The 20,584-nt window shown below is 23.9% G+C and overlaps 2 protein-coding genes and 1 non-coding gene across 4 annotated transcripts in view; 1 reads left to right on the forward strand and 2 right to left on the reverse strand.

The window, feature by feature from the left end:
- Nucleotides 1-38: 38 nt before the first annotated feature.
- Nucleotides 39-20,584, reverse strand: part of LOC127285143 (uncharacterized) — a 31,414-nt gene continuing 10,868 nt past the window's right edge. Inside the window, exons 3-5 of the mRNA XM_051310980.1 lie at nt 9,185-9,334; nt 8,478-8,691; nt 39-7,327 (exon numbers count right to left, since the gene is read on the reverse strand). Coding sequence (XP_051166937.1) covers nt 7,068-7,327; nt 8,478-8,691; nt 9,185-9,334 — 624 coding nt within the window. The 3' untranslated portion in view covers nt 39-7,067. The remainder of the gene's footprint in view (nt 7,328-8,477; nt 8,692-9,184; nt 9,335-20,584) is intronic.
- Trnap-ugg (transfer RNA proline (anticodon UGG)) lies at nt 8,221-8,292 on the reverse strand. The gene has a single exon. It is a non-coding gene; the product is annotated as a tRNA-Pro (tRNA).
- On the forward strand, nt 13,979-15,024 carry LOC127285152 (uncharacterized). 2 transcript variants are annotated; one of them, XM_051310990.1, is made up of 4 exons: nt 13,979-14,095; nt 14,175-14,279; nt 14,397-14,561; nt 14,667-15,024. In XM_051310990.1, exons 1-4 carry the CDS (start codon nt 14,036-14,038, stop codon nt 14,841-14,843), a joined length of 507 nt encoding a protein of 168 aa, XP_051166947.1. In that variant the 5' UTR covers nt 13,979-14,035; the 3' UTR covers nt 14,844-15,024. The 2 variants fall into 2 exon arrangements, with proteins under 2 accessions (XP_051166947.1, XP_051166949.1); XM_051310992.1 differs by having other exon boundaries at nt 14,175-14,276.

Below are 20,584 nucleotides of genomic sequence, written 5' to 3' on the forward strand. Positions count from 1 at the left end.
AAAGGAGGGGTAAAATAAACATAATACATAAACGGCAATAACAATGATTTATTTATTTATATTTTTTAAAATAATAAGCTTTACATATAATTTGTCACGATCTGAAAAGTGACATAACAAATAATTTCCAATCTTATCAACATATTTTTTTTTATTTTCAACAATAACAACAAAAAATCGACCCACTCTTGTAATTATTAATATATTGTACAAATCTTCAATATCTTATTCGAAGTCTTACTTTCACAAAATATCTCTTGCTTTTTACATATACATTGGAAATTTTCTTTATACAATTTCAGTAAAACATTTTTAAATTGATTTTATTAAAAAAACATTATTATGTATTTCTTTTAAAATAAAAAATTTATTATTTTAAAAAAGAGAAAAAGGAATGATTGTATAATTAATTATTGGTAAAAATATTTAATGAGCTTACTTATTCTATAGTTGATTTTAAAAAATATTTAATTAATTTATTTATTTTTCAATGAAACCTAATTATTTATACAAAGTGCAGTCTATATTTTTAAAGCGAACACCTTCAAAGCTTTTATTTACTTATCTAGACGTCTATATATATAGGTATAGATATGCATTATGCAGTGTATATTTTTATTCTATAATTTTTCGTCTATCTATACTATATTTGGTAAAATGTAGTTATAGTGATATTAGAAATCCAAAGTTTATAGCACTATATCTAGTATCATTTTTTTTTAAATTTATAAAAGTATACCTACTTATAAGATTTCAAATTATTATTTTTTTTTCTTTACATTTAAAAGAGTTAAGACATTCAACACTAAGAAACAATATTTAAATAAATTTCTTTTTTGAATTTACATTTATAAATTTTTGGCTCAAAAGTAATATATATAAAGACGATTAATTTTTCAAAGAAATTAAAAATTTTTTTGAATATAATGATTGGAAATATAGTTATTGTAAATAATTAATTGAAATTTAGTGTAACTAGATACAGCAGCTGAGAACGTGGTACCTGCAATGCGCCAATCTAATTTCCACCTCACCCCACTTTCCGCGAGATACAATTTCGTTCTGCCTTTTTCACGGTCAAGTCTATGATCACATATAATAATTGAATTTTTAAATTTCTCTTGACAGTGTTGGACTGTGACAAAGGTCAATATATTTTAATTTACAAAATTTGTCACGAATTTTTTTTGTAGATTTATTTAATAAAATAAACATTTTTTATTTTAAAAATTTGTTAATTTTTAGTTGAATGTCTTTCTCTTAATTTTCTGAAAATGTATACACACACAAAAAAAATTAAAAGATAATATAAAAAAAATAATTTTTACAACATAATTTTATTATTAATTTTGTTGTAACTGAAATTTTGAAAGTTTAATATTTTTCACATAAAATATAAATTTATCAGAATTAGATAAAAAGAATTTGGGAGAATTTTTGTTTTATATCACACTAAAAATAACCTTTTTTTTCACGAACTATCAGAGAAATTATCTCATTTACATAGTTCGCTACATTTTACTAATCTACTTTCTGTATCACACGTGTCTTTCGCATAAGGAAATTTAATAGAGATTTATCTCTATATTTGCTTATTAATTTGCGCTTTTTTTTTTTAAATAAATATTTCCTACATTTTCATTCGGAGATGAGATAATTTTTAACATTTTTTTTTCCATATACTTAAAATCTATTTTATTAAAAATGATAAAATTATAGTTATATACTAATATTTAAAATAGTTATGAATTTACATATTTGACTTATTTCTTTTAACATTTTGTGATTGAGAATAATAATTAAAGATAAATTAAATTTTTTTCTCTCTATACTTATACATATATGTCAAAGTGATCCTTATTGGATAGATGAAAATTTGCTCTCAATAGTTTTTGATCTAGTGATTTGTCTTTTTGATCTATATATATTATACAATAAAAAAGCTCGATGGCTGCTTTTAATAAGCACATTTAAAATATTTTTCTAATGATTTCTGAATGCAAGCATCATATAGAGAATTAAATTTCAAACTTTTTAATATTATAGAATTTAATTAAAAAGAATTTTTTCTTTCATAATTTTGGATAATTTTTTTTTTTTTAATATTAAAAATATGTTTCAATAAATGCGCTATATCAAAATTTTTATAATAATTTGATTTTAACATAGATTATATATGAATTTCTAAAAAAATTAATTAGGTAACAAGTGTAATAAAATGATTGTTCTTTTTAATTATTTATTATATTTGTTTAATGAAAATTTTATTCTATGTATAGACGGCACTGCCAAAAAATTAGCAATCTTAAATATTTTTTAAAATTATTTTAAAGCATCAAGCACTTTTTACCTCATTTTTTTTTTTTTTTTTTATGCAAATTTTAAAATTTTTCTCTAAAATTATTCGTATAGTTTTTATTTATTATTACTATTATAAATTTTTTATGTGAAACTGATATTTCATTAACTGTGGTGCAAAATGTTTCGAGAAAAGTGTTTATTGAGCAAAATGTTAGACAAGAAAATTTTCCGTTTTATTGCAAAATGTTGTTTTTTTGCGTTATTCTTTTTGCCAACTAAAATATGAAAAAATATTTACTTCATTTCATTCGCTTCATGCATATCCTTATATAGTAATAAAGATATAAAATATCTCACTATTTTTTTTTTTTTATGTATTTACATATGCATATATGATTCGCGTTTTATTTTACGCTTTTCGGACTACGTATATGATATATATTTAAAAAAAAAGAAAATTTAAAAACTTATTTAGAATATAATCATTTTTTATATCTCTCTATATAATGGGTAAAATTTACTATCAGTCTAATTTCTAACACCCAGAATAACATAATCTCATATTGAGAGGAAAATAATTTTTCGTATATAGTTTTGAGCAATTAAACTTTTCCAAATGATTACATATATGTTTTATTCATTAAAATTTTTTTAATTAAAATTAGTTTTATAGCAAAAATTCTATTTTTGAATTAATGTATGCTTTTATATAATATTAATGGAAGTTTATTGAATTAGAACAATAATTACTTCTAGGCACTTTTCAATTTTGCCAAAGCTATGGGTTATAATAGGTTTTTATAGTTTTATATTTGAAAATTCAATAATCTGTTGAATTATATAAATATATTATATTAATAATTATTAAATAAAAATTTTTTTTACACAACATTTTTATAAAGAAAATCTATTTTTTATGCGGTATAAGAAAATTAATATTTTAATTAACTTTAATATAATATTGGAAATTAAAATTAATAAAAATGATTATATTTTAATAATAGGTTACAAAATAAAAAAAAATTTTTTCATGATTTTGCACCACTTACTTTATAAATTTTTAAATTATAAGTTTATGACCACTTAAGCTTATATTAATGATTTAAGCAAACATTAACTTAATCATATTACATTTTTTTATAATATAATATCGTTCGCATTAATATATATATAAATTTTAATACAAAGTTACGAGGCACCGCGTTTAAATTAAATTATTTTATGTGAATTGATATACATTTTATATATAGTATCATTTACCGAAAAAATGTTATCTAATTATTATTTTTTTTTTTTTTTGCATACATTTATTGATGTACAAAAAATATTTACTTAATTTCAATATTATTGTTATAGTCACTCTGAATAATCGGTAAATATATGTATATATAACTGTATATCAAAATTCACCACACTGATAACTACTCGTGTTAATTAATATTTGCTATTTATGGCCTTGGCACTCGTAGAATGCAGAAGCAAAGGCTCAGCACAATTATTTTTGGCAATTATTTTTAAACTTTTTTTTTTATCACCATTTTTGACGTTTAATGTCGTTTAATTTCGTTCCTATTTGATTTATACGAATATATATATTCAAATTGGAATTCATGTTCTTTCATAATTTTATAAATTTGTGCGCATATTTGAAAGCAATACAATTATGTTCGAATTAATAATGTGCCATATTTTAGTTGAGAATGTAAATTTTTTAATTGTAGCTAAGTTTTCAACTATATCAAAAGAAGAAATTTAAATATTAAATATATAAAAAATTTATTTCATTCAAAAAAATCGACTATTATCAAATAAATTTGCTTCAATATAAGAAATAATGATTATACAATATTGAAGTAATTAATTACAAAATTAACTATGTAAATTAAATAATTATAATTACATTGTTTTTAATCGTGTCTTTAAAACTATATCAGTCTTATGTGAAAAGTCTAAGAAAATAAATTCATAGTTGGAATAAAATTAAAATAAATTTTTTTTTTTAGAGATTGTGAGATATTGATTGTAATATTAATTGTGCGATCTTAAAAAAAAGATTTCAAATTAATGCCGAGCAATAATCATTATTAATTTTTAGATAGTAATTATAATTATTTAGTTGATCATTTACATGATATTAGTTTACATATTATATATATACATTATATAACATTCGTGAGCAGCTTTTATCGTGATAATGTTTCTGATTGTAGCCTCGCCTGCTGAGCTTATTAGTTAAAACTATTTTATACATCAGCCTAAACACGCGATAAGCAGTGATTCGTTTTTTTTTTTTTTGTATATCACGATTTTCGTTGATAGAAATAGTAAGGGAAAAATTTCTTATTATATATTTACACTGCTTTTTCTTATCCGCAACGCAAGTCAAATTTGCTTCATTTAAATTATATGTTTTAGAAGCGTGTGTGCCAGATGTAATATATATATATATATATATATATTTAGAAAATGGATTAACTTTTTTTATGATTGTAAGGAATAAATTATTATGCCAAATTGATATTATAAGTAAAATTTATGTTTAAAAAGAATTGTGATTTATCTTTTGTAATTTTTTATCAGGCTTGATGAATATTAATATTTTTTTTTTCATTCTTTATATTTCAAGTAAATATATACTGTAAAATTAATCTGATTTCCATTTTCGCATATATTATCTGGCCAATATTTTCCCAAATTTGATTTCAGTCTCAGAGGAACGAGAGAATCGAAGAAGAGTTAAGAATATTTTTTGAAGTTATCTCTTATATGGGATTTTAAGACTCGAAAGGTTCGAGTATAAGGCTCCATTTTATCACTTCGATTCTGAAGGCAGAATCATTTAGAGTATGTATCTCACGGTAATGAGACTTTATTATATAGGTAGTTTCAAGTTTCGACAATCCAATGCGATTTTAATGACAATTTTCTATATACTCAATTCCCATATAAACCACAAAATAGAGATCATTTTATACAATCATATTTCTATAAAGTTCTAAACTTTCCTCCGCATTTATACCACTTTTTATTATCATTCTCGTTATGCATTATATATAGAGAAATTCTTTTTAAAAAATAGAGAAATGAGTTTATTGTCTTTTAAATTTATAAGTAAACAAAAGAGGCGCATGATTTTTCCCAAAAAATTAAAAAATTCGAAATTTTAATTGATCGAATTACTTTAAGTCGATATTTTATTTGACCGAAATTCTAAATGATCGATATTTAAAGTGGTCGACATTTTATTTGGTCGATATTTTGTTTATTCGAAATTCTAAATAATCAATATATATAAAGTGGTCAACAATTTATTTAGTCGATATTTTATTTGGTCGAAATTTTAAATGATCGACATTTAAAGTGGTCGAAATTTTATTAGTTTGATATTTTGTTTGGTCGATATTCTAAATGAACGACATTTAAAGTGGTCGATATTTTATTTGTTCGATATTCTTAATGATAGAAATTTAGAAGCATCGAATTTTATATCAATCGAAATTTAATTTGGTCGATATTTTAAAAGCTTGACATTTTTTTTAGCTATACGAGTTTCCTCTCTATATGTTGTTATTATGATTTACATCAATAATTTCAAATTTCTCGCAAAATTTCAATGTACTTTACCGACAATCTACATAGAAAGGAAACTCGTATAGCTATAAAAAAAAGTGTCGAGCTTTTAAAATATCGACCAAATGAAATTTCGATGGATATAAAATTCGATGCTTCTAAATTTTTATCATTTAGAATATCGAACAAATAAAATATCGACCACTTTAAATGTCGTTCATTTTGAAATATTTACCAAACAAAATATCTAACTAATACAATTTCGACCACTTTAAATGTCGATCATTTTAGAATTTCGACAAAATAAAATGTCGACCACTTTAAATATCGACCATTTAGATTTTCAATCAAATAAAATATCGACTAAATAAAATGTCGACCTTTATAAATGTCGGTTATTTAGAATTTCGACCGAATAAAATGTCGACCTTCAATAAATGTCTATCATTTAGAATTTCGATAAAATAAAATATTGACTTAATAAAATATCGGCCACTTTAAATATCGATCATTTAGAATTTCGAATAAATAAAATATCGACCAAATAAAGGGACTCTCACACTTTTTTGGCTGCCTGCCTGCAGGTTACCATGGCAACGCACGAGTGTGAGTAAGACAGAAAATTTGAATATTCAAATTTTTAAATTTTCTGTTGCACTCACTCTCATGCGTTGCCATGGTAACCTGCAGGCAGCCAAAAAGGTGTGAGAGTGCCTTAAAATGTTGATCATTTTAAATATCGATCATTTAGAATTTCGTTCAAATAAAATATCGACTTAATGTAATTCGATCAATTAAATTTTCGACCTTTTTAATTTTTGGGAAAAATCATGGGCCTCAAACAAAAGAATTGAATATTGTCTTTTGTCAGATATTAAAGAAATACTGATTTTAAATTATCCAATATTGTGATTGTTAATTAATTATTATTGTGTGGTTCTTTGATTGTTTCTTTTTATTTCTGATTGTCTATAGTTTTGATGAAAATTTGTCATCTTCGATTGTTCTGTTTTAGATTATAAACCAATATTTTAATGAATTTTGAATTCTTCTTCAAGGGTTTGTTTGTTCATAGAATGATCATTTTTCTCTTTTTTTTTTTTTTTTTTATCACATTACCGTGAGATTATTCAGTAAATTCATCGTTGCTCGTCCCGTTGCGTGCAGACGCAGAAAAGGCAGTTTGGTTGACTGTATTATTGTGTACTTGCACTACTGTTACTACTTGAGGACATTTCTGATATTGGGGTCTCACTTTGTTGACGAATTCTTGATGGTGGAGGTAGGGGTAAATTGGCACTTTCAGGTAATGGGGGTAAAATATTTCGTTGAAATTGTCCTGAAATATTTCCAACTGGTTGATAGTTAGCAACAACAATTATTTTACCGCTCCTACTCCTTGCCTTTCCAACACCAAAGAGTCGGCTGCTGGCCCAGATCAGCTGCGTGAAATGACCTGCGCACAGGAGAACATTGGATCAGGAGACCATAATATGATAGAAAGAGAAATATATTATATGCATGTTGAGATTATGGGGAAAATCTATAGAAATTACAATGTGATTAATAGATTTTTTATAATTTTGATAATAATATAAAGATCGAATTTCTTCGTTTAGGAGATGAATATGGCTATGTTACATTAATTTTGTTTACATTCCCTGTTCCTTTTTTTTACAAAACTAAATTTTAAAACTTGAAAAGTACGTGTGAACAATATTAAAAAATATTTTCTGGATATTTTGTCTTTTCAGTTTTTTCCTGTTTAGGATTTGATTATTCTTTTTAATGATTAATTTAATATTCAAATATTTCACTTCTTTATAGTTAAATTTTAACATATTGATAACAATTTTTTTTTACAATACTGCAGAGATATTTTAAATTCAATTGACTTATCATTCTCACGAAAAAAAGGTCAGGGACATATCAATAACATAAACACAAAAGATTCAATATTTCGAAGTAGAAGGTTTTTTTTCACTTTGATGTTCTATAATAAAAATTTAAATTCATAAAATAAATGATATAGAAAAAACTATACATAAAATTCTGAAACTGAAAAAAAAAATTTATTTGAAATAATTCGTTATACTTGACTATTTATCAAATAAATATTTATTTGTATTAAATAATAATTTGATCTTAAATGATATATTTGAAGAAATTATTTTTTCAAATACAGTTTATTGAATTTAAATAAAAATTATTTGATTCAGTAAATATTTATTTGATACAATCAAATTTTTTTCAGTGTATAATAATTAGTTGTAATAAATCGACGTGTCAAAAAAAATTAATAAAATCGTAATAGGTTGATAAAATTGTTCCAAATTTAAAAAAAAAAATGGGCTCGTCCGGGATTTGAACCCGGGACCTCTCGCACCCAAAGCGAGAATCATACCCCTAGACCAACGAGCCGTTGTTATATATATTTTTTTAAATACTCATCCAATTCTTAATGATACATAAGCGAATGTCAATTTGTAATATTGCTATTTTTTAAATCTTTCTAAAATTCTCATTAAATTTATATTTCCACATTATTTAAAAGAGAAATTTTGCTTCTTAAGTTTCTTTTTAATATTTTGTAAAATAAAGTTTACCTGCATTTACGTTTGCATTTACGGGTTCCTTTAAGAAATCGTATTGTTTAACAGCAGAATACCAATAAGCTGCAACCTCTTGTCCTGCAACATCACAAGGCACACCTCCACCCGGTCGACAATATAAATTTTGTCCAACTTCACGTTCGTTACGATAATAAAATGTATTTGTATGAGCTAGATGATTCGCCCACGTTTGAGCATATTCACAGAGCTGTAACATTTATATTTACAAAATTAAAAGTGAAAATATTTTCTCGCTTTTGATTCTTCAAATGGTGAATAATAATTTTTTTTTTGATTATTATTATTATTTCTTAAAAAATTTTAATTTGACTATTATTACGTTTAGAATTTATTAATTCAAAAATTAATAGTTATTGAAAGAGCATTAAAATTTAATATTTGATTTGTCATTTTTCCGCTTGTTGTAAACTGTTTTTGTTTTCATTTGTTTTTGTGATTTGAAAGTGACAAACGTTGGGGGAAAAAAAACAAATGTTCACACGGTAAATATAGAATTTCAGTAGAGGTAAACATAATTTACGTTTATGACATTAACACTCTCTCTTTCTCTCTCTGACACTATATGTATATACATATAGGTGATGTCGTTTGTTAACGAGGAATGTTAACAGTAAATTCAAGAGTGCAGGTTTGATATCTGCAGTTGACATATGCTTTATATTGTATTATATATATTTTACCTGCGGTGACATTGTTAATGGTACAGCGTTATGTCGTTGTCGATAAACATTATGCCAGCACAAACATTCAGTTATAAATTCACTATCTCGCCAATTCGTTTCCAAATCGCTACTATCGTATGATATGCTCATTGGTCTATTACTCAAGATCTGCAACAAAAATTAGGACATATTTTCAAAAAGCAATTCATTTGTTTTAATCATTTATATTATATAATACATAGAGTAAAGTAACCGATAATTTGAATCAAATATTTTTTTTAAGGGGGGCTCCTACTTTATTCTCTAAATCTGAATTAGTAGTTTTCTACTACACTGAAAAAAAAATTCATTTCATTCAAATACCGGTATATTTGGTTATTATCAAATAAATATTTACTTGAATCAAATATTTCAGTATTTGAAGCAAATACCATTTATTTGATTCAAATAAGAAATATTTCATTCAAGTAAATATTTATTTGATAATAACCAAATACACCGGTATTTGAATCAAATAAATTTTTTTTTTCAGTGTAATAAAAGAGTGCGGATTCGTTTACCAATTAAATTAATAACAGTTTTGACTCTTTTTTAGTAGAAAACTACTAGTAAACGTAAATCGGCTTACTAATTTAAAATAGTAAAAAATACGATTTACTCCATTAATTAGTAGTTTTCTACTAAAAAAAAGAGTCAAAACTGTTACTAATTCAATTGTTAAACGAATCCGCACTCTTTCATTGGTAGAAAACTACTAAGTCAAGTTTAGAGAGTACAATGAAAATAATTTATTTGATTCAAATATACTCGATTACTTGCTCTCTTAATTTGAATCAGTGAAATTTCACTGGTGAAATAGCTAGAAGTCGGTTACTGAAATCATTTAGTAAAATTTTCACTGAAAATCAGTCATATATCACTGATTTCCAATGAAAATTTTACTAAATGAATCAGTCAATCTGTTTTACCCATTACCGATAATACAGATTGACTGATTCATTTAATGAAATTTTCACTGGACATCAGTGATATATGACTGATTTTCAGTGAAAATTTCATTAAATGATTCAGTAACCGACTTCTAGCTATTTCACCAGTGAAATTTCACTGATTCAAATTAAGAGAGTGACTATAATCAAATAAATATTTACATGAACCAAATAATTTTTATTTCAATCAATTAAATTTGTATTTGTTTTAAATATACATAAATTATTGATTCAAATATACAGTTTATTTAATGCAAATAAAAATTATTTGGTTCAAGTAAATATTTATTTGATAATAGTCAAGTAATCAAGTAATTGAATCAAATAATATTTTTTTTTAGTGTAGAAGGTCAAAAAATCACAGAAAAAATCTAGTCTCATTTTTGTTGCAACTCAAAATGAGTCAATGCTAAACGACATAGAAAGTGGCGCCACCAACCCGACTCATTTTTGTTGCACATCAAAATGAGCGGCCTACGACTCATTCTGAGTTTAGTTTTTTTTTTTGTGATGTGTATAAATTTTATAGTAATTTTTTGTCCCTCTATAAAGTTGGCGCCCCCTTTAATATATAGGAAATATTATTATAATTGCAGCAGCAAATTCCATGTATTTAATCTCACATATATTATTTTTCATCGATTTTTCGATTCTTCTTAATTTTAAACAGAACTTGTATCAAATATATAGTTTTTGAGGATTATTATATAAATGACAAAGTGTAGCTTATATGACATTTTGCATTTCGTGACCTGATCAAAACTCTAGTACTTCTTGAAAGGGGTCTTTCAATAAACTTTGACGTGACACGTTTAAAGTTTCCTTTGTTATATATCTATTCAATTCATTTCCGTTATATTGACTAAAATATATACAATTTTCACTATTGAGAAATGTTATAAGGGTACGCGTGTATATTTCTTGAAACGTTTCGCTAAAATAATTACAGTGGAACCTCGATTATCCGAACTAATCTATAGGCAAGGCCGTGTTCGGATAATCGAAAATTCGGATAATAGAGATTTTAATTTTTTTTTATAATTAAAGTAAAAAAATGTACAGTTGAACTATATATTTAACTTAATACATATGGTTTTAAATATACATAAGTATATACATATATGTGAATATATATTAATTAATAATATGTATATTAAAAACTCAGAAAATTCGTAAATTTTTAAGATTTTTTTGGCATAAATTTGCCAAAATCTCCCGCGAAAATATGAATGATAAAATAAATAGAGAAAACAAAATTTAAAATTCGGGAGACCAAAAAATAGTTCGGATAATAGAAGTTCGGATAATAGAGGGTTCGGATAATAGAGGTTCGGATAATCGAGGTTCCACTGTATTATTGTATACATTGAAAAAAGAAATTCTGGTTTTCTTGAGTTAACTTTAAATTCGGATAAATTGGTTCGGAAACAAATTTCGGTATGAAAAAAATATTTTCATTTATTTTTCTTCATTATGATTTCTTTAATTAATCAAGTTATTATTGAACTGTTTTTTTCAGTGCCGTTAGGAAGTGAATTAAAAAACAAAGATGACTGTAGTGAAAAGATAAAGTTATTGATGCAAATAAGTGCATTTGCACCGAATAATTGAAAATGTCACGTTTATCAGAATCCAATAAAATAATATTGTATCAGTAGAGAAAGTGTTGAAGCGGAAAGTATATATAATTTATTAATAAAAGTAATAATTAATTGCTTATCAATTTTTCACTAGAGGAAAATATTTATAAAAATTCATTTGAGCTATATTAGTTTCTTGAAAGGTGGGCTTCAAATCTATCAAGATCCATTTAAAGTGGAAGTTGTGTGAATTTATAATTATATGCAAACAGTTTGCATGTGAGATGGATTTTAAATGAATAGAGAAAATTACGTTTTGGTGAATTTTCCAGTTAAAATGACCCAGATAAAATATTTCAAAAAATTGTCTTCATTTTTCATCTTCACTATTTTGACATCAAAATATATTGTTCTCATTTTTAGCGCATATAAGATTTTGTTTTTTTTGGGTTTTTGTTTAGTTAAAGAAATTAAGGAAAAATTTATTTTTTTTTTAGTATTTTTATTATCATGATATGGTTTTTCAGACTAAATGTCACCTTATATATACCTATAAAAGGCAGGAGTTTCTTTCATAAAGAAGACTTGAGTTTCATGAATAGAAAAGTAGTCGTCATTAAGGCTTCTTTTTTCGGAAAAGTACTTTACACTTGACAATATATATGTATATAAAGTAAAGCTGTCTTAGACAATATGTTCTCTCTGGTGCTTTTTTTAAAATCAAGGATGATTATTATGTGACTGTATTTTTTTCCTTTTTTAAGGATTATTTTTTCAAGTCCTTTGAATTTTTATTTATCAAAGATAATTCACCTTCCTAAAATTTGGAAAATAAAAAGAAATTTTTCTATTTTCAGTAGAATTTGTGTGATAATGAAAAGGAAGCATTTATATGCAAATGTGACTGGACTATTCTAAAGTGTATTAATGGTTCTTTCATATAGATGAGAGGATATTATATATACCTTTGATATTAATGCGAAGAGAGATTGTTGTTGAGCTTTTTAAAATATTTCGTTTATTTTTATTAATTTTTTTGAAATATAATTGTTCTGTCAGAGTATATATATTAAAAAAAAGAGAAAGAGTTAATTCCCTCTTATATATCATTCTTTATTTATTTCATGAGCTAAATTTTTATTGTTCCCTCTTATATATACTATAAAAAAAGATTATATCAAAGCTCACGGGATTAAAGTTCATTGCAAAAAAAAAATAATGATAAAAAATGAAGAAAAATGTTCGCCGTGTCATTTTTTAAGTGTTTAATTCGACACTGTTTTAAAATTCTTTATTTTAAGAACGATTATTACATATAGTAAAGTATCAAAAAATTATTTTAATCTTTTATTTATGTATGAAATATTAATAATAGATAAATATGAATTGAATTATTAATTTTTTTTAAACGAAACATTTGTCTTTTACGCACACTTTCCCCTTCCATCACAGCAATTTAGTCGAGTTTTTGACTTTTAAGAACTATATTTTGATATAATCTTTTATTGCAGAACGAAAAGTTCAGTTAATTTCATTAAATTGAATTTTGTTGCGCACAAACATTTTTTTTTCTCGCACACAGTGAGTAGGGATTTCTAGTTCAAGTATATACATATATTCGTATATATATGTGACTTTAGGGAGAACGTAAAAAAACAGCAATTTTCTTTTATGACAAGAAATGCTCCATGCGCGACTTTTATTTTCGTGTCTTCTTTTTTTTTCTCTCTTACGAATCGTAAAAATTGATCAGTAAATGTGTTTTTACTTTATAATGACGTAAAAAAAAAAAAGTTTCGAAATTAAAATTTTTATGTATAAAAACATTTTAGTTTTTATGAATTGAAATAAATGTGTGTTGTTTTCGTTTAAATTTTAAAGGTTATCTTATTTAAATTAAAAATTCTTTTTGATCTATTATTATCTATAAAATTGTATTTAAATTTTATCGGTGAATTTAATTTTTAGAACAAATTTTTTCAAATTTGTTATTAGCACAAGTGTGTCATTGTTTTAAAAATATTTTCAATTAAAAATTTTTTACAATTTTTGGTTAAATAAAAATTCATCAAATTAATTATTCAATGATAATCGTATTATTATTATTTCTTTTTTTTTATTATCATACTTATCTATGCAATAGAAAATTATTTATTATTAATTTAAATAACAGTAGATTTAATTAAAATTCTATTATCCAATTTCTATATATAAAGCGTGTAATTTGCTTCAATTTTATAATTAGATCACACTAAGCATCATCAATTACGTTGTATATAAGGAAAATTCAAAATTAAAAAATGGCTAAAATGTTTTTATTGATATTTACAATTACCATAATTGTTGGCAGCAATGCTGATGTAAGTGTTAAAAAAAACATTAAACAATTTTATCTATAATTATTACAATTTATTTGTTTACATGAAATTTATTTTTTAGTCTCAAGTGGAAAGAGCAGTAAATTTTTTATTAATAAAATGCGGTGAAATTGAACATTTTATAGAACCAGTTAAAACTGATATTAAAAGACGTAGAGAAAATGTGGTAATTTATTTAAGTTAAATTGACATTAATAATAATAATAATAATAATAATAATAATAATAATAATAATAATCAGAAAATCATACAATTATTTAATAAATATAAATTCTCTGTTAAGGCTTTAGATGCTAATAAAGGTCACAATTTAAATAGGGAGTGTGTACAGGCGATAAAAGAAAACAATGATAGAATTAATCATCTTCTTAATGACAAAACGCTAAAAATTTCTGAATTGGAAAGATATGTTAGTGAAATTCGAACATATGTTGAAGATGTAAAAAATGTGAGTTTTTAATAATATAGGAATAATGAAGCAGAAAGTAGAATTTTTTTATTTTTTTAAATAATTTAAAAACATTAAAAATATTTTTTATATCTTTTTTAATAGAGTCATGAAAGATATGTAAAGCAACATAAAGAAGCAATACTTCAAACAATCCATGGAAAACAAAATGAAATAATCAATAAACTAAATTTTGCAAAAAGATTGAATATTAGATTTGTTACTGATTTGGCAACTCCACATCAACAGTTTGTCTTTATTCAAAATTGTTATAATAATTGAAGGAAATGGGAATATTTCTTTTATTATATAATTAACTATATAATATAATAATAATAATAATAATAATAATTTCCTATTATAAAATAATAATTATTTTAATACAAATATTTTTATAATAACTTTATAATAACAAATAAAAATAATGTTTTCTATTAAATATAATATAGTTTAGAAAAATAAATTGCTTTTATTTTAAAGATTCTATATATTTTCCGTTTTTTATCCCGATTTTTTAATCTGAGCTTTGGGTGTGTTTGGATTTCATTTTATATTAGGTTTATAGATTTTTTTTAGCAGATCTATGTTGGAAGAGAGTTAAAAAAATAATCTTGTTCAACAAATTTGTTGATTTGCGAATAGAAACTAAATATCCTTGTTCTATTTTATTTTAATGACAATTTTTATTTTCTGTTCGATCATCTCGCCATGCTTTTTTTTTATTGGCAGCGAATAAAATTTAAGTGTAAGATATATAACTTTGATTCCCATATATCCTGCGATGCCTTTGTATTCTCGTTTTATATACTCTATTTATCATTGCGATAATATATATTTTTATCGTTACGATATTTTTGCGTAAAGAGTTAATTTTTAATTTCATTTGTGAATTATTGGTAAAAAGGCATTTTTATAATAAAAAGCTTTTGACCAAAAAAAATTAAATTTTAACTTTTTTTTTTGGATGAAATAGAATTACAAAAATTACCAAAATTTATACACGAGTGGAAAAAATTCTTTTTTCACTTGAAATCCCTAAAAAGAATTTGAATTCCATGCAAACTTGATATATGTAATATATAAATTTTGAGCTCTCTGAGATAACAGATAAATTTGATATATAGATTATTGTAACAATGCATATATATGGAGAGACTGTATAATTCTGTTTCTGGCTCATGAAACAGGTTTTTCAAAGTTTATTACAGTAGCAAAAATTTTATTCAAAATTATCTCTTATTTTTTTTTTTTTAAAGAAAAATTTCCCACATATAGTAGATAAATGGAAAATAATCTTGTTTTGCAACAATAAAAACTTGTATAACTTTTGTCTCTTTTTCTCTTGCGAGAAACTTTGATCCTTTATATATATGTATTCCTAAATAGAGATATATAATGCTAAGCTTCTTATAAAAATTTACATAGAATATAAAAAAGAGAAAAATAAACGAAAGTGTTACCTAAAACAATATAATTGAAATTTTTAATTCTACATTTATTATAAAAATTTATTAAAATTTTTAGAAGTAGAAACAAAGTTTTCAAAACTTTTTTCAGCCTTGATAGTTTTTTTTCTAATTAAAGAATTAGATGTTTATTTTTTTTAAATTGTTCGTTAAATAATCCAAAAAAAAAGATATTACGGGAATTGTTTGATAGAGCCAAATAGAGAAAGAGAGAGACAGAGAGCGACAATTTGGGTCGATACTTTGGGTTCAGGTGCGGCTCTTTTGAATGTCTACCCCTTGAATATCCGCATTGCTGATGTTTTTTTTTTCAAAAAAATTTTTTAAAAAACGCTAAAATATGCGATTTATTAATTTAATGGCAGAAATGTTGACAAAATTTTGAATTAATTGGTTCTTTTTTGTTCCTCTGGATTAGGTCATCTTTTTTTTAAAAAAATTAGAATATATAAAATTGCGTAGGAAATTAAGATTTTTTTTATCCTTAAATTGTCTTTCTTCAAATTTTTTTTTTTTTGCATTATTTTGCTTTTTTTGTATTACTGATACATATATATACATCCATATAGTCTCGAAAATGGTTAAGAATGCCGAGTGTTGATAATAGTTGTTGTTGTTGGCTATCGTAAATTTTCCAATATTGGAAACGTCAAATACACACATATACCCCATTTATCGATGTTATACTCCTACCAAATATTGATATGAACTTTTCAATCATTTCCTCTTTTTTTTCATTTTAAAAAGTAAATTATAAACTTTAAATGAAAAAAAAGAAAAATTAATTAGTTGAGCATGTGGAAAATTTGCCATTAATTTTCCGCTAATTCCCAGTGACACTTATTTGCAGAACATGCTACACAGATCCAAAGTCATTAAATGTCCCATTCTGTCGGAAGCTGAGCCTGCGGTGTGTAGCTAATTTCTCGTTCAAGAGAGAACGAGTCAAACCTGAGCCTTAATTGTTCCGATTAAATTGCATACCTTTGTCGAATTTTCTGCTATGTGTCTTTTAAGTTACAAACGTTCAAATGAATAAAAAAAATTATTAAATTGTATCAATATTTTTGAAATTTTAGAAACAAAATTCTTTTTGAAAAAAAAATATAAACTGGATAGAAAATTAATATTCATTTGTAAAAAAAAAGGAATAACCTATTTGGCTTCATTTCAAATCAGAATGGTGCAGAAAACATGATTATTTTTCTTGTTTTATTTAATCTATATATTGACCAAGTATATAGGTACCAAAGGTTCGTTTAGAGAATGGGAAGAAGAGTATTTTTATAATTTATTATATTTTGATGATAAAATAGCAAGTCCTCACGCTACTGGAAAGATTCCAGGAAACAATATTTATTCGCGGTATATACATTTATAAAATCTGCTGGATTTTGGATATAATCCAAAAAGAAAAAAAAAATTGCAAACTTTTTCAATGTCACCAAGTTATATATTCGTAATGCTGCTTAAATTTTAAGTTTCTTTTTTTGATTTAGAAATAGAATTTTTTTTATATATCTTTTTGTATGCCAAAAGAATTAAAATTCTATTTTGTCAGCAATAATTTTTCTTTTTCTTTTGTTTCGAATTTTCTTTTCGCAAGGTTTTTAAATTTTTATATATAAATTATTTAAAAAAAAAAAAATTTCTATCCATTTCTTTTTAATGATCGTCATCATAATAATTTCCATGTTAATATTCACATATTCATCTGGTAAAAGAGAAAACTTGAGAAGTTCTCCAAAATACCTATAAAAAGTCGTTTTAACATTTCAAATTAAAAACATTTTTTATACGGATTAATTCGCTTGGAATATGTCGAATATAGGAAAATTATCATATATATTCGTGTTCACCTGACGTGAAAAGAATTTCTCTAAATGGGATGCAAATATAATTATAAATACATTAAACAGATATAAATGAGAATCTGCACAAAATAATGTTTTGGCCATGGAAAGCTCACGAGTTCTAAAGCTTTTCTAAAATTAATGCCGGAGCTTTCTCTCTCTTCTGACCAAATATCCATTAAAGCCAGTAAAATTAATGGTTTACTACGGAATGATAAGAAGTACGGATTTTTTTTTTGTGCTTCAGATGAATGTAACTCGTTTGCTTTTTTCAATAATTTATATTTAAATGCAATTTATATAAAATGATCTATTCTACACTGGAAAAAAAATTTTCAAATAATCGTTTACTTGAATATATTACCAAATAAATATTTACTTGAACCAAATAATTTTTATTTGAATTAAATAAATTGTATATATTTGAACCAATTTTGTCAAAAAAAAAAAAAAAAGCTTAAAAATATTGCGTGCGTTTTTATTTCTTGTATAAAGGCTAATCATAATTGCGTCATTCATACACACACATGTGCTAGTTTCATAAATATTCATAAGGCAATTTCAAAGTCACGAGACATCTGATTTTCGGGATAGACTTTACACAAACCTTCTCACCCTCGTTTCCATTAATTGCAATCTGATTTAAATTTAAGGTCAAGTAATAATCCACCGCACAGAATGTTGACTCAACTTGAGCACGTTCAAATTCCTTCATATGCGCAATTCCTATATCCATATCATATCAATTTTTTTTTATCTTTGAATTTTTATTAAAAAGCAAAACATAGACTGGAAAAAATTTTTATTTGATTCAAATAATATCAAATAAATATTTATTTGTATTGAATAATTATTTATTTGTATTAAATATAATATTATTATAATATTAAATTTGTATTTGTTTGAAATACAGAAATTATTGGTCAAGTATTCTCTAAATCTTAATTAGCACTCTCTAAATCTGAATTAGTAAAAATGTTTACTAATTTAAATTAGTGACTCACTTTTTGCTTTAGAATTAGTAAAATTTTACTAATTGTTAGTAAAAGTTACTAATAATTAGTAAAATTTTACTAATTCAGAAGCAAAAAGTGAGTCACTAATTCAAATTAGTAAACATTTTTTACTAATTCAGATTTAGAGAGTAGTTTTCTATAGAAAAACTACTAATTCACAGAAAATTAAAAGGCATTAAAATAAGCTGCAACGCTTATTATTTTAATCCAATTTTGCTTATTTTAATACCAAAATGGATTAAAATAAGCAAAATTGAATTAAAATAATAAGCGTTGCAGCTTATTTTAATGCCTTTTAATTTTATGTGTTCAGATTTAGAAAGTAACCGATTATTTGAGTAAAATAAATTTTTCATTCTGTGTAAATTAAATTTATTTATTTAATTACAATTTTGTAGAAAAAGAAAAACTATCATAAACACTCGTTAAATATTTAAAAAGTTGTTTTTATGAAATGTAAAATATTTTAAAAAAAATATAACTAAATTGATATACATATAGTTTTTGTAAAATACAAACTTTTTGAAGTTTCAACTAAAATATTAATATATATATAACTTGAACCGCACTCGGTGGATAGAGATTAAAAATTTAATGGCTTTCCTCGTAAATATTTTTACGATGCACGTGTTCATGCAAAGATCATTGATAAATATTAAAGTATTTAAACTCATTAATTATTAAGTTGCACATCTATTTTTAGTGAAAATTTTAGCTAATTCTGGAATTTTTTTTTCTTTCTACGATGATAAATTAGAAGCAATAAAAAAGATTTTTTTTAAAAAAAAATTGTAAAATATCTTCAAATCAGATGAACTTTAATAATAATGAGCTTTGCGTGAACATCTATATATCTTTGAGATTTTAACGAGGTAAAATATAAACCTCAAGTTGTCTTATCGATCAGTTCGAAGGGCGTTTGTATCTACTCTCGAATAAATTGTGGAAATGTTCCTTTAGATGTATAGGTCAAGGTCTATTATAACAAAACGATAGAAAAAAAATTTTTTCTTTTTTTGGTCCTAATCTGTATTGTGTATTGAAAATAGTGGGGGAAAAAAAATTCTCATATATATATTTTTTTTTCAAAAGAATTTAATTCTAATTTGCATTGATAGTAGATCGACCTTTATAATCTGACACGCACCACCTGAGAAAGGCTAGAAAATATTAATATAATAAAAATCGATGCTCGGTGGAAAAAAAAAATAATAAAAAAAAAGTCGAGCAATCACCTCTTTTAATCTTAAAATGTATATTATACATTACTCTATTTTATAACAACGACAAGGTACTCGTTTTAAAAACATGTTCATTGAAATATTTTCACATTTATTATTATATATATTCTCTTATATATACTGAAAAAAAATTGATTTGATTCAAATACTCGATTACTTGACTATTATCAAATAAATATTTATTTGTATCAAATAATAATTTTTTGAATCAATTAAATGGTATTTATCCCAAATACAGAAATTATTGGTTCAAATACAATTTTTTTTTATTAATTTAAATAAAAATTATTTGATACAAATAAATATTTATTTGATAATAGTCGAAAGTAATAAAATAAATTTTTTTTTCAGTGTACGGAATTAAAAAGTTTTGATTTAATTTTATCTCATCTTTTTTAAATTTGTTTTTGGAATTCAAATTTTTTCCAATCGATAATAATTGAGTTT

The sequence above is a fragment of the Leptopilina boulardi genome, unplaced genomic scaffold (assembly GCF_019393585.1).
Source record: "Leptopilina boulardi isolate dan_hultmark-lab unplaced genomic scaffold, ZJU_Lbou_2.1 LbouV2_330, whole genome shotgun sequence".
Taxonomy (NCBI): domain Eukaryota; kingdom Metazoa; phylum Arthropoda; class Insecta; order Hymenoptera; family Figitidae; genus Leptopilina; species Leptopilina boulardi.